Consider the following 15,434-nt stretch of genomic DNA (forward strand, 5'->3'; position numbering starts at 1 on the left):
ATGTAGAAACATAAAAAACCCCAAAAGACAAATAATACAAATGTCAATAAAGCTATTTCTGCATTTATTTGGTGCGCAATAGAATTATTTTTAAAATTACATCAAAGAATTTTTAGAGTCTGGAGTTAATCAAATTTGGAGAAATACTGAGTGATGTTAGAGTAATTTCTTGCCCTCAGACAACTTAATGATAGGTAAAATAGAGTGAACTTGACCATATGTTAGTCATACAATGGTGAAAATGGATAAATAGTAGTAGTAATAGATATAGGAATTGTAAAGCTCAGAGTTAAATTAAGTGGAAGATTTATGAGATAATATAAGCTTAGTAAGATTATTTTTTATCTAGAAAAAGAGAGTTGATATTTGGAGTAGTTAGTCAGTATAGGCAGTCAGGAATAGTAGGTGGCGTATGTGTGTGTTCACTAAGAAGAGGGAAACACTTTGGTCAGGAGGATGGATGAGAAGATGGTTAAGAAAGCACCAGGCATGCAGAAGGGAGTGAGACAATATTTAAGGACTCACCTAAATATGGCAAAGCCAAGAATTACAGATAGGTGGCATCAACTAGGGCCAGTAATGAAGGACATGAAACCCACTGGATAGTATAACCTCCTATTACATTGTTCTTTTATGGGCTGCCAATACATAATGAAATAGACCTAAAGGGATGCCATTGATTAAAGGTTATAATACACTTTAACTTCATAACAGCTCAGCAGGAAGTTGTTTGTATGATACTTAGAAACTGGAAGTCTGTTGAGCTCCAATGTGTCTTTTTTTCACATATGTTTTATATATATGGCAGGATGAGACAGGAACTCACTCTCTTTTCAGTCTGAAGATTTCATAGAGCTAACAGTTGTCTAGTGGTTGACTGCCTCTCTGATCTTTCAGCTTGGACCCCATTATCTGTCTCTGGGTTTTTCTTAGTCGTGCTATAAGGGCCTGTCTGTGTTGTCCACAGAAATCTCAGGTTCACACATTTTAGTTTCTGACCTGAGCATGAGAATGGCTTTCAATAGTCCCAGCAGAACATTCTGATGAGTCAAATTCTTTGCGTGGTCAGGAGGACCAATAGAAAGTAGAGAATGTAGGTCTGCGGTTGGCAGCTACAAGACAACAGAAGCATTCAGAGTGCTGAAGAGATTGCTCAGTAGGCGAGGACCTCAGCTTGATTCTCAGAACCAAATGAGAAAATGCAGAGCACAGCATAAATATTGGGGAGGCAGAGGCAAGAGGACCCTTGGGACTCGATGGCCAACCACTCTAAAAGAATTGTGAGCTCTTAAGTTCAGTGAGAGACACTGCTTAAAAATATATGGAGGTCAACTGAGGAGTATACCTGTCTCTCCTTGGCTTCTATGTAACTCCCATACACAGGGATACACATATACCCAGAATCATAGAATTAAAAAACATTTCTCAAAAGAAGGAACAGAGGGTTTGGGGATATAACTCAGGTGGTAGTGTGCTTGGGTAGCAGGTACAAAGCTTTGGGTTAGATCCCTAGCTCTCCATATACAGCTGGAGGATCATCCTGGACTACATAGGGAGTTCTAAGCTGGGCCAGACTGGGATATACAGATCCTGTCTAAAGCAAACAAATAAACAAATGGACACACAAAAATAATTTATATCCATAATTTGATATTGTTTTTAAAAATGAGTTATATGTGAATCTGACATAATAAAACAGGTAATTGATGAATATAAACAACAGGAGGGGCAGTAACAGGGGAAAAGGTCATTGATATGATATAGTTTAGTAAATATGGGTATGCACAGTTTCTAACAGACATTTCTATTATGGTAAATCTGGAGCATCTGAGGGTCTCATGTGCAAGGGTTAATAGTAGAGAAACAAGGTCCAAGGCTGCACATGTGGTTCTCACTCAGGAAAACAAAACCTGTCTTAGAAGAAATGACCTGTTGAGTTCAAGGCCTTTTTTTTTTTTAATGAACTTTGTACTGAGTGTTTAGTGGATGGTATTCAGGAAAGGAAAGCTTTTAGTTCAATCCATACGAAGCACTGTGGAAAAAGCCAAGGGGAGGGTTCAAAAGACTAGCCAAGCACATTGTGTAGGAGATAAGGCTGCTGGACACCTCTGCTTTGCCCTGCCATGTCCTGTATTGTTTTCACCCCTGTCCAAAGGGCTCATGTTTCTGTACACATCTGAAGCAACTATTAGTAAGTCCATGGCTGGCTACTGCATTGTACAGACCATAAAACTGATGTTTAAACAGTGATTTAAATAGTCTTCAGTAAAGCAAGCACCGACGCGTGCCCAAACTGTCACCATCTCAAGTCAGCAATGCCAGCGGCTTCCTCATCTTCACTCCATTTTTCCTCATTTCCAAAATGAGTGCTGTATCTCCAGCACCAGGCTGTGAGCTGGAATTTACCATGAGGGTGTCCTTTCTTTCCTGTGTTGGCACCAGAGTGGTTATGCTTTGATGAACAGATGAGAGAACTGGGTTGCTAATGGTTCTTGTGTTTTGTGTTAGGTGCTAGCAGTCTTGGTGAGCAGGTGAGAGAGATGCCTTCTGCCTGCTCATATAGAACAGTGTGACTTTCATGCATGCATGCTTAGTGCCAGTTGTCAGGGTGGCCTAGAGAAAGGTCTGGTAGATAAAAATAGTACCTGGAGAAAAGATCGCCCCTGACATGAAGATGCCTGCATGTGAGTCTGGCAGGTTGTAGATGTGGGGCCTCTGTTTCCTTCTGAACATCCTAGCAGCATTTCCAACACCTCAGTTGTTTCCCCTACGCACCCCCGCCCGCAAACACACCCCACACTCACAGCACATTGTTCAGTGAAGTGTCTGTGGAATTAGCATATTTCCTGGAAGGACTATATCTGATTTAATGACCAAATCATTTTAAGGCAGCACAACAGAATTTTACAGGAATGAAATCTCTCCCTTCACACCGATCATGCATGTTTTACTCGAGTATTGAGTCATTAGCATGTTTATAATGGTTCTAATTTAGCACAACATTTTCTGAATTTTATCCTTGAGTCATTTACAAATTGTTCTTATTGAGTAAACAAAGGGAACAGATTGCATTTTATACTTAGCAATTTATCTGAAAGAAGAGGGGAGGGTTAATTGTTTTAAAGTTTTGGTCTGTTTGGGGAAGTGAGCCTGCTTTCTCATTGCTAGGCATAAATGCCTTACTTCTCATCTTTTTGGATAGAGGGTGTGCTGTGGAGGAGGAAAATGAAGAATTAGGAGTAGGACAAGATTGGCCACTCCCACAGGGGAGTGTGGAGCACAAGGGGGCTGGCACGAGATTATCCAAAACAGTTGGTGCATTCCTTAATGATCAAGTGCTTGAGAAGCCCAGTTCTTCCTGGCAGAGCATCTGTGTTGATGTTTAGACCGCTGCCCTGCTGTATGGGAAAGGCATGCTTTCTCTTGCTACTTGCCTAAAAATAGGATGGGGTATAGCATTGTATGAGATATTTTAAGATAGCAGAAACATTTAAGAGGTTAAAGGTTTGGCTCTTGGATCAGAAAAGCTCAGTGATACAGTGCGCACTGTTCTTTCCACACTGGATTTTCTGTGGAGTTGGTTGGAGTTCTGCTCACTGGGCTAGGGAAGTTATTTCTAGGTTTGTTTGGTTCAGTCTGAAAAACATACTCTGTGGGCTTTTCTGTCAGCTCCCGGCATGAAGAGCTTGCTTGAAAACATACTCATTTATACCCCTTGTTCTTATTTGGAAAGTCAGTTGTTTCATTGTGTGTGTGTGTGTGTGTGTGTGTGTGTGTGTGTGTGTGTGTGTAGGGACAGTCATCATAGAGCATTGCTTTGTATGTTATAGTGATTTCAAAATAAAACTGGCACATTTTAGTGTCTAATTATTTTTAGTGAGCTTGGAGGGTTTTAATTAAAATTTAAGAGTGCTCTTCAAACTCTCCAAGCTCCAATTTTATCCCACTGTATTGTGGCGCTCTTGCCACTGTGAAAAAAAGTACAGTAACTGATAACAGCATCTGTAGGTCCCTGACGAAAATGCAAGCATTTCGGCTGGAAACTAAAGTCATGAGCTCTTCAGATCAATTACCAGTGGTTGTGAATGCAGAGAAAGAGATTGTATCTGAAACTTCTGATTCCATGGTAAAATAAAAGGATGCCTTTACTATTGTCTTAAGCATCACTAGAGTAAGAAGAAATGTGTACATAGGGACTGAAGCATTTAATTCTACACTAAAATATTTGAAAGATATTTTTGTGTCATGTTTGTGATATTTTTGCCCTCTGACTTCCAATATGACACAGAAATGAAAGGAATAATAAATGTTTACTCACAGATAAACTCTTTCAAAGTTTTCCAAAGCATTTCCATTGTTAGAACTCCTGAAGTCATAATATATATATATATATATATATATATATATATATATATATATATTAAAATATCAGGCTACAGATTAGGAAATAATCCCACTTTGAGCATTTATTTCTTATTCCATTAAACTTGTTATGAGCCAGTGCATTAGCACACCATGGCAAATCAAATCATATTCTTTACTTAGCCTAAAGTCTCAGTTTCTAAGAAGCAGAACCATGTTTGGCAATCTGTGTATGGAACATTGTAAATAAAATCAGTCTTGCAACATATCTTTTTTTTTGATAGAAAAAGTTTAAAGTAAGTTTTCTGAAAGATAAATTGTTAAATTTGAAACAATAAACAAGCAAGCAAAAACCCCATCCTCACCCCTCAAACCACAGGCTACCCAAAACTATATACCTGAGTACTAATCTAGAGGTGTGGAATCTTTATGCCTTTGCTTCAGATAGAGACTAGTTAGAATCAAATCTCCACCATCCATAAAACAATAGGCAAAATAACCCGAGGCCCTGTGTTTTATTGAGTAGGTGTTGGTTGATGGAATTAAACTCTCTCATGGTAGGAGGGGTGAACTCTGACCTCAGATGACATGGCACACAAATTTGGGGCACTGTAAGTTACGCCCATCTTTAGTGTGTCTATATAGTAGGGTACTACAGTGTGTACTGTTACAATGTGTACTGTTACAGTGTGTACTGTTACAGTGTGTCCTGTGGTGTTGTGACCCTTTCTCGTCATCTTGAAGACTTATTTGGTTTTGTAGTTCAGATAGTTTAGTCACAGAAGTTTGAACCATAAACTTAGATATTAAAATTTATTGTCATTGTCTCTTTGAGTGGAAAGTTATTTTCCAATTAATAAAATAAAACACATTTGTTCTGTGACAGAAATGTAAACCATTCAGGCGAAATTTGCTTTTTTTTAAAAATCCCATTAGAATCACTGTGACTATGGTATGAAGACACTGCTTTGTTCTTTTTGTGTATGTAAGGACTCATTTACATAGTGTTCCCTTTGTAGACATACAAAGTCTGTTTTCTTTTTTCCTTCACCCCTTTCTCCTGAAGCAGGAGCCGGTGTAGCTGGATTTCAGCATTAACAAGAAAGGATGTTGTAGTAGAATGTCAAATGCTTTGGAGCCTGAGAATGCGTAGCTCCTGTGGAAACTGATTGAGTTTATGCTGCAGCATATATCCTTGTTGTCCAGAGAGCTATGCTTGTCTCTCATGGAGCGCCAGCATTCTTTCCTTGGACCTCTGGGGTATTTCAAATCTATTTATAGAAAGTAGAGACATGCTTTACATTTAGTGTGTATGTGTTCACTTGACCTGCCTTTGTAGCCATCCTTGATGTATTGGGGTTTTGTCTGATGGGTATATCATCTCAACTCTAACTTAACCAAACGTTTCGGACTCCTGCATCTGTGCTGGTGGGTATCAGTACAGTGCGATGATAGAACATACAAGAATGGGTGAAAATATAGCGAGCCTAGTAAAGTATAAAATTTAAGACCTTTTATTGATCTCTCTCATCTGCTATCTAATGTTATCATCATTGTGCTCTGAAATCCCAAACTGATTGGAGAAACAAAAATGTCTGGCAGGCATTCCTTTGAAGATTTGAAGCCTTGTTAATCCTATAAACTCAGTTTTAATACTGGAAAAAATATAGGTGTTGAACAGATTACATACCCCATTTATGACTGTGAAATGGAGAGAAGTCAGGGAAGAGACGGACGGCATTTACTTAATGGAATGTCTATGTAGAAGGAACGCGGGGTTCTGCGACAATATCAGTCCTTTAATGATACTAGGATCTGGATTCCATCCAATTTCTAATTGATTGATCTTGTCACAAACAAATGTTAATTGTTTTCAGCAAGACCTTCTAATCATGTGAAGGTCTTCTCATCTCTTAAGCAAGGATCCCTGCTTTTCTCAAAGCTTATCTAGCCTCTAAAGCCCTTTAGAGCCATCATGACCTAACTGTCAATCTGAAAAATTCAAGGCCGCTTTGGAAGCTAGAGGGAAAAAAAAAAAAACAAAAGAGAAAATACTCAAGAGATAGGTGCTGATATGGGGGAGAAAAAGTATTTGGAACTGGAGAAACCATTTTAAATATAATTTAAAAGGAAAATTATCAGAACTTTGACACTTGGAATGCTAAAGTTTAATGGGAGTTTTCAAACCTGCCTGCATTCCCTGGAAACATGGGCTGTTTTGTTAAGAGTCGAATCTGGACAAGTACATGTAGACAGCTGTAAGCAGGAGGCCTGCTTGTAAACCCATCTGAATCCAGAGAAGAAAATAGTGCATGTAGGAAAAGGAGATCATTATTAGAGCATTCTCATGTTTATATTTCTGTAATCTTATGAGTCTTTATGAAAACAGATGTAATTGCTCCCTGTAGTCTAGAACAGTATTCTAACACACCCTAGAGCAGATGCTATTTAAACAGGTGTTTTCTTTAATGAACACATGTGTCATTTCTATATAAAAGTTTTAGTAGTTTTCACTATGAGGGTACAAAAAGCATCTTGATTTTATTTACTTGTCTATTTTTTAGTTTTGCAGAAGTTGGATTTCTTTTTTTAAGGACTAAGTGGTTACAGGTTAATTGGCTTCTTCTTCCTTAACAATTTACCGTTGTCCCTTGTACAACATATAAATTTTGCTTAGACTTTTAAAATATAACCTGAGCTGAAAGAAATATCATATAAATTTAAACCTGTACGGGAGAGCCTTTGTTCTGTCTTATCAGTCTGATAAATGATAAACATTGATTAAATCTCTCTAGATTTATGCAGATAAGCATGGGTTACGAGCACTATCACCCTGGGGCAATAGTTTCCCTCAGTCATGGTGTTTTATGATTGGAGCAATGGTAGAATTAAATATGTAGCAACAGAAACAGCTCTTGTTTGCTTCCCACTGAGCCAGTTGCTCCACTGTCTAGCTCTCTGGGTCTGTAGTATACATCTTTAATACCTACCTTTGTATTTTAATAGATTCCTCCTGCATGGAAAAACTACTTTCAAAAGATTGGAAGGAAAAAATGGAAAGACTAAATACGAGTGACCTTCTTGGAGAAATCAAAGGTAAAATATAAAAATTATCAAATGTGCAGATATTACTTCACGTACCCCATGCAGCTGCCGGCCTTTGTGCCAGGACCTCTGACTTCTAAACTAGTTCATCCGTGGAAGAGTAGGTGTGACACCCTCCTGGATGTCTGTGCTCTACGGTGTGCACTATGGACCTTTGCTCTCCCTGACATCACTGTACAGACTGCCTTGTGAATGGACTTGACAGACACGATAGAGGGAAAGTCTCATCAGAGAATGCCGAGTGCCTTAGAGATACCTGGCTTTTCCCTTAGACTCGTAATAGCTTAATTTACCGATTAAAGTTATATGTGTGAATTTCTCTTGCTGGAAAGAGGCTATCTATACAATCCAAACAAAAGCAGATGGAATATACCCATCATTGCATTTTATGACTGATTTCTAAGACCTATTTATCTTGGTTCTTATCCAGCCTATCATTATGCCTGCGTAGTTTTGGCCAAAGCACTGATGTTCGCTATGTTTTGTACCCCGTCTCTGCGGAGGTGGTAAGAGCACCTACCTATAAGCTCCTTGGAAGAGCTGGCACAAGTGAAGGTCTCACCACGGCAGCACTTGGCACTCGGCAGAGCACTGGGAGCACAGTATGGTGATGGTCACTGTTGATATGCCCATAGATTGGGGATTGAGTCATAGCAAAGAGAGTTCTGGAATCGAGCACTTCCTGCGCTTTGACTCCAAGAATCTTTGTCTTTTAATTTATTTATTGTTGTGGTTCTGGGAACTGAACTAGACGGGAAAGAGGCAAGGTGCTAGGAAGTCCTACAGCTTCACCCCTGCCTGTATGTAATCCTTTTGAAATATTAGGAGACGAAGGAGTCCCGTATATTTCAGCATTGCATCACCTGTGTGTGAAGAAATCTGTGCTTCTGGCCTAACCCAGCTCTTCTTATGGACTCACGGAGAAGTGGTGTCACATTCTTACACTTCCGTGTCGTGAGAGGAAGCCAGGCCACCTAGTAATGCTGCCAGTCATCTCACAGGCTTCCACACTCAGCTTGCAGGAACATTTCAGAGACTCAGTCGCATTAGTTCTCTGGATTTAGCAGACAAATTTGGGTTGTTTAGCTCTGTTAAGACAACCATTTGGTAGTAGATATCTCACGAAAATGTTATTTTTAATTTATCACAGAAAGCTGTCCCTTTGAACTCCAATGCAGAGAACAGTTGTCCTTTCACGATGAGTAATTAAGAACTCATTCCATTAACTAACAGAGTGTCGGAATCAAGTGAAAACGGAGTATTATTTTGAATTTTACTGCTTCTGCGTTGTACTCATAAAGGCCATTTGCTATTTTGGAAAAAAAAAGGAATCTCAACATAACTGATGGGTAGAAAGAAAAGTCATTAGTGACATATTCTCCATCCAGCTGCAATAACACGGGCTGTGCGACTTCACACGTCATCTTGTGTTTTCTTCTCTTTCCAGAGTCATTGGTTTTATAGCAGTGAGGACAGAAATGGCTTATGCAAAGGCAAGCGTTTGCCAACATGAGCGATGGGGGTCTTGCTTTCTCCTAGCAGCGCGGAAGCTAACATTTTATTATCTCTGTGATGAGGAACTCTGGCTTTTTATACACCTCAGGGTGTGTTTCCCCACACCTTTCACTATTATTTATATTTAATTCTAATTATGAGTTTAAAAAGCTAAAAAATAGCAAAAGTTTTGGGTGCTCAAAATTTTTAATTCTCAAAAGTGAAACACGCAGACCGAAGCCTTTCCCCTTCGTTTCTCTGGAGGTCCTGTAGGCTATTTGAGCTCAATGGTGAGCTATTTTGAATTTTATAGACATAAATGTTAATATTATTACTGAAATTTCCATTAAATGTGTTCTACAATTTTTCTTTTTATAAATTTTAGCATTTTGTCACCACAAATATTACATACATCATATATTAACTTAGACATTAAAAATAGTAGCTAAAGCAGTAATTTGAATACGTTGATTTAACTGTTGCTGGGAGAACACACTTCTTTTTTTGGTTCTGTGTGTGACTTGGCCAGCTGCAGTTTGTACATCTTTATTTGTAAAAAAAACAGAAAAATATCACACAATAAAACAAAAGCATTCTTTAATTCTGCTTGTGGCACAAGCTTTGTGCTTCAGCTTTCATCTACTCCCTAAGTTTTGTATAAAGTTAGTACATCCCCTATGAGCTGCTACTTCTTAGTATAGGTTTCATCTGGATAGACAATTTTTAAAAATCATTTTTGGCAAACACGTGACACAAAATGAGGCTTCCCTGAGTCAACCAAACCTTTTCATTCAACACCAAGTTACTCATTTCCTTCTAAAGGGCTTGTCCAGAGCGTGCCGGACTGTCAGAACTTGAGAACTTTGGGGTGTATTTCATAGCATCTCTTCCTCTTTGCATGCATGGCTGTGTTGCAGTTGGTTTGTGCAGGCTTCTCCCACTCTTGAGATTAGATACGATTTTGTCATATTTTCTTTCAATTAGTTCTGTGTAGAAACATTTAACTTTTTCTTCCCTCCTGACTATATTTTGATATGTTATGTCAACTAGAGTTATAGTTGTTTTAAGCAGTTATAAAATAACATTATACACTCCGACTGAATGCTCAGACCCTTCTTGACTGGGAATAGGATTTCTCCTTATGCTTAATTATACATTTGGAACCATTTATATAAACTTTTACTAGTACTTCAATAATTGTTGATATAGTATATTTCATATTTATCATAACTTCTATCCAACACATTTTCAATCTTTACTAAAGTTTATCTTGGGTTGTTTTATATCAGTGTGTTAATTAACATTCCAAAATGTCTTAAAATTACCTTTATATAAAACTATTGGGTGAGCAGACATATTTATAAAATTGCATATTTTTATTGAGCACAATTTATTCTTTTTTAAAGATTCTTTATATTTGTGTGTGTGTGTGTGTGTGCGCGCGCGCGCGTGCGCGCGCGCATGCGTGTGTGGCCTGCAAGTATGTGCATGCAGTACCCACTGTTTCCAGAAGAGGGCATTAAATTCCCCTAGAACTGGAGTTACAGGCAGTTGTAAACCACCATGAAGGTACTGGGAACAGAACCCAGATGTCTACTATAATGCTCTTAACCACGGAGCTACCTCTCAATCCCCCTAATCAATTCTTATTTCCCTCAGGAAAGTTTTGGCTTTAATTCTGGACATTTCCTTTTGTTTTATCCATATTTGAGAAATTTCTGTTCCTGTAGTTAGAGATTATACTAAGTTTTACAGATTAATTTTACTGGCTCACTCCTTAATTTCCCTTTTGGGGGCTTATTAGGCCTAGTCATGTTGCAGCTGACAAGAATGACTCCTTGTCTTCTTGTCACCTTGCATCTCCTTGTCTAGATTGCTAAGAACAGTACTGAACAATAGAGTCAGTAGCAGGCATTTCGGCATAGTTTTTAATTTATAGTGTTGGTTTTAGTATTTTAAACTAATTAATTTTTGAAATACCATCTCATGTAGTTCAGGCTGGCCTTGAATTTATACTAGGCAAGGATGACCTTGCTGACCCTGCCTCTAGCTCCCAGTGCTGATATGACAGACACGCCCCACCATGCCTTCACCAGCTGCTCTTGATCACTGACAATATAGTTCTAGTTCTAGTCTCCTAGGGTCTCTGTGAGGAATTGTGCCGTGCTTTGTGGCACACATTGCTGGTTAGGGGGCTTTGACTTTATTGTGAAATAAATCCAGGTTAATTGTGACATAGTCTCCCCTGAAAGTCCTGCAGGATGTATCTCTCATAAATTGTGTTAATTTGTGACTTTTTAATTTGTACTATGTAGCATATATGCAATAGAATATATGATATACATATACACATATTATATAACATATTACTTCCAGAGTTCAAAGTAGAATTGATTTTTTCTTCCCTTTCTAGATAATATGAAATATCCAGTAGATTATATTTTTTTCTTTCTTGAAATTTGAATAATATATTCAGAAAACATCAGAGCTTCATACTTTTTTAGGTCAGTTTTGTTATAAAGTATTTTTTAAATAAAATCATATAGTTTGTGAGATTTTCAAATGTATTAACATGGATTTAATATACAGCATCTCCTGCATGTTTTCTGTTATATATCTGAATTTCACTTTTGCAAATTTGTTTTTCCTCTTGTCTTTCACTTTCCCCTGGCAGTAGGTTTCCTACCACTTCCCCTCTCCCTTAAAGAGGCAGTGTTAGGGCTTGTGTCTTGGTACCGCTCCTTTTCAGCATGCCAGTCATGTCATCTTGCTTTTATTTTTACTGTTTCTTTATTCTTTATTTTATTCATACTTTTTGTTTGTTTTTATATACTCTAACTTCCCACATTAATGCTTCTTTTAAAACTTTTAAACTTAATAATAAAGTTTGATTGTGGGTATGTTTCTGTAAATACCTTTATGTGACCATGACTGTGTGCTTTTAGAATTTTTGTCATTTTATGAATGTGTAATAATTACATGATTTGATAACTAATCTGTCTTTAAATATTTTCCATAAGTTTTAAATTCATACAGTGTAGCTGGGTGTGGTGGCACATGTCTTTAATCCCAGCACTTAGGAGGCACAGGTAGGCAGATCTCTGTGAGTTCAAGGCCAGCCTGGTCTATAGGGTGATTTCCAAGACAAACTCCAAAGCTACAGAGAAACCTTGTCTCAAACAAACAAGCAAACAAACAAGTCATACAGTGTAACATAGTTATTGAAAGGAGTGAATAGCCACCATCAATCCTGGTGGGATAATCGAGAAATCATAGAATGGATAAAAGAGTATTGAAAAATGAGCCTTCAATCCAGAGAGCTTAATATTTCTGTACAACTAAGAAACAATAATTTCTTTTAAAGATTTCACTTTAGAAATTGCTTCGGGTAATACTCTTCAAACGAAGCACCACAAGGCTGCTAAAATCAGGAGATAGTGAATAGTGGTCAAACTTGAGCTGAAATCTGAGTTAGTATGAGTTGCCAATGAGTCTGTGTTGACTAGTGTTTGTTTATTTTTCCTCTTTAGTGGTTTTAGTGTATATATGTGCCTGTGTGGCTATATGCACAGGAATGAAGGTCCCTGAGGAACCTAGAAGGGTCAGATCAAATTGAATTGGAGTTATAGGTGTTTGCGAGCTGTTATGCATGGATGCTGGGAACCAAACTTGAATCCTCTGAAAGAGCAGCAAGTGTTCTTAAAACCACTGAGTCATCTCTCCAGTCACTGTTTTTATTGTTTGTATTTAAGGCTGATAACAGTATGTTTCTGTTACACATAGATTCTGGTTGGGTGGTTTGCAGATAAGAACATTACCTCAAAGAGTTCTGTTTTTCTCAGTATGGTAAGAACGCCTGAAATACTCCCCAAGCACCCTTTAAATATGCCAAGAGGAGACTTCACGGCATTGTGCACTGCCGCATTTCTGCAGGCCACCTCCTTTCCAGTTACCGTAATACTTGGGGGTAAAGTGTGGTAACTTGCATGAATTTAATAGCAGCAGTCTCATGGAGAAAAGCCCTAAACATTTATTGTGACAGGAAGGAGGGATCAGCCTCACACATACTATCTGACTTGAGGTTGTGTTGGGTAGGAGAAAATAATTCTGCTTTGTGCTGTTTTAGAGGTTGGGATAACAGGGAGCTTGTTCTTAAAACACAAAACAACATTTGAAGAAGTTGTGGCATTTGATATTGATATGGTTGGAGTGTGTGGGTGTTAACTTAGGGTGCCTGAAACATGGAGGTTTCCATCTCATGTCAACAGGGAATATGGTAATAAAATCTTGTGAGATTCTTTATTGCTCATAAACAGAAGTGTAAAAGTACCTAAAATTGTGAGTGCTGACTGACACCTTTAACTCAGGAGGCCGAGGCAGGCGGCAGTGCAAACCTTTAATCCCAGCACTTGGAAGCAGAGAGAGGTAGTTCTCTGGGTGTTAAAGACCACCATGGTCCATATATAGTGAAATCCAGGATAATCAGGATTGCACAATGAGACCCTCTCTTAAAAAAAATAAAGCAAGAGTCCAGATATGATGGTTTTCTAGCACTAGGGAGGCAGAGGCAAATAGATTTAGCCTAGCCTAGACTACACATTCCCAGGCCAGCCAGAGCTAAACAATGAGACTCTCTCAAAATCAACCAAAGAGAAAATAACAAAGTTCTAAAATAGTTAATGTTTATGATAGTTAACTCTGACAACTGAGTAAAGCAGAACAGAAAATAAGCCATTCAGAGTGATGCAGGAAGTTGTAGAGCGGGGTCTGAGCATGGTTTCAGGAGTCTCTGCTTGATGTAATAGATGCCTTTAAGTTCTCCGAGGTCTTACCACTGTCAGAGGGAACAGTTGGACCAGGCCCCTGGTCTCCCCGTGGCATGCACTGGCTCTGTGTGTACCTTTGATTTTGACGTGTAACATGACAACATGGCCTCACCATACAAACCTTACTGCCCTCTGTGCTTAAATGACCGAGAGAAGGGTGGAGACTTGTGACAAGAAGACAGTACAAGACAGAAGTGTGGTCAAGTTTGAATTGTGCCAAGTTTGGGAGGATTCCTGGATAGCTGTGGTTTGACGCATTTCTGAATGCGGTGGTGACCCCGAGCCATGCCTGCAGCATATGGATCTGCGTCCTATTGCTGTGCAAAGGCTCACCCTGTTCAGTTTGTAGGAAAGGTTTCGAGCCAGTCTCCCTGCTTCGCAATCTTCCCCTGGATATGGCGACTGGCATCTCATGCTTCATGTGAAGGCACTTCTTTGGGAACTGTGCCAGGGAGACAGTTGTTTGCGTTAGCACAGACTGAACTGTGCTGTGTTTGTCAAACACCCAGATGATAAGAGACACCAAAAGATGATGCGCGATGAAGGAAATAAGGAAAAGAATGATTCCTTCCTAGTGTTAATTATGAGTAAATGTTTCACTATATACATTTAGGTATAAGGTAAATGCATACAAGGTATAGCCACCTCAAGCTTAGAAAAATGAAGTGTTTTTTTTTCTGATGGAAAAATGACTGAAAATACATTTTCCAGTGGCATTTCTGTAAATGGTTCCAGTGTTTTTCAAAGCTATTACTGAAGTACAAATATATGTTCACTTCAGTTCTCAGCATTCATGCTGAAGAGCAGAGATGCTGCCCTGCTCTTTTGTCAGGGCAGTTTTTAAGAGATTTAAAGTTAGAAACTATATGCCACATATAATACTAACTACCACAACTGTGCTTGTAGTAACTACTGAAGTGAAAACATAAAGGTAATCCGGGTATGGGGTCAGGACTGTACTGCTAGAACTCGCAAGACTGAGGCAGGAGGATTTGTGGGTTTGAGCTCTCACTGGACTACACAGTGAGACTGTTCCCCAAACCAGAGACAGCACATAAGTAAGGTACAGCAGGGACCACAAAGGAACTTTATTCTAACAGCCCTGTGAAGTACTTCTGAGAGTCTGGATTCATTTCCATTTTGATGCCAGCAAGAACCCTCCATGGAAGGACAGGTATGCAGAGTTGTGGTTTAATTTCAGGACATAATGGGTCTTAAAGGTCAGACAGGGTAGGGTGTTCTAGAAGTAGCTTAGGCAGGGTCAGAATGGATCTTCCAGTTCCCACAGAATCAGTGTTTGGCACCACAGTTGCTGACTGACATGTCTAGTGCCTCCTATTTTGTCTAGTCTCTTACGGACCTAAACTACACCCTAGGTAGGGTACTTGCTCCCTACCTTGGCCTTTTCTGTTTTGTTTTGTTTGCATGATCCTCTGTTCTAGGAGTAATGCTGCCCACCATTTTCTGCTATAAGCAATCATAGGACTCGCTTGGCTGGGCAGGAACTACTACTGTATACTTTGCATATTCATTTATAAATGAGTTTTCCTGAATTTCTACTCATAAATTTATGGTAATCTTTTCTTCCTCTGGGGAGACTTTAAAAAACAAGAGACGGACCTGGAGAGAAGGCTCAGTGGTTAAGAA

The 15,434-nt window shown here is 38.9% G+C and overlaps 1 protein-coding gene across 17 annotated transcripts in view; it reads left to right on the forward strand.

Moving 5' to 3' along the window:
- Sox6 (SRY-box transcription factor 6) overlaps positions 1-15,434 on the forward strand; it is a 546,519-nt gene that overhangs the window by 316,060 nt on the left and 215,025 nt on the right. For all 17 annotated transcript variants that reach the window (XM_085692949.2, XM_085692958.2, XM_085692951.2 and 14 more), the window contains one exon: positions 7,369-7,458. In XM_085692949.2, coding sequence (XP_085549075.1) covers positions 7,369-7,458 — 90 coding nt within the window. The remainder of the gene's footprint in view (positions 1-7,368; positions 7,459-15,434) is intronic.

The sequence above is a fragment of the Myodes glareolus genome, chromosome 7 (genome assembly GCF_982192425.1).
Source record: "Myodes glareolus chromosome 7, mMyoGla1.1, whole genome shotgun sequence".
NCBI classification, from domain to species: Eukaryota; Metazoa; Chordata; class Mammalia; order Rodentia; family Cricetidae; genus Myodes; species Myodes glareolus.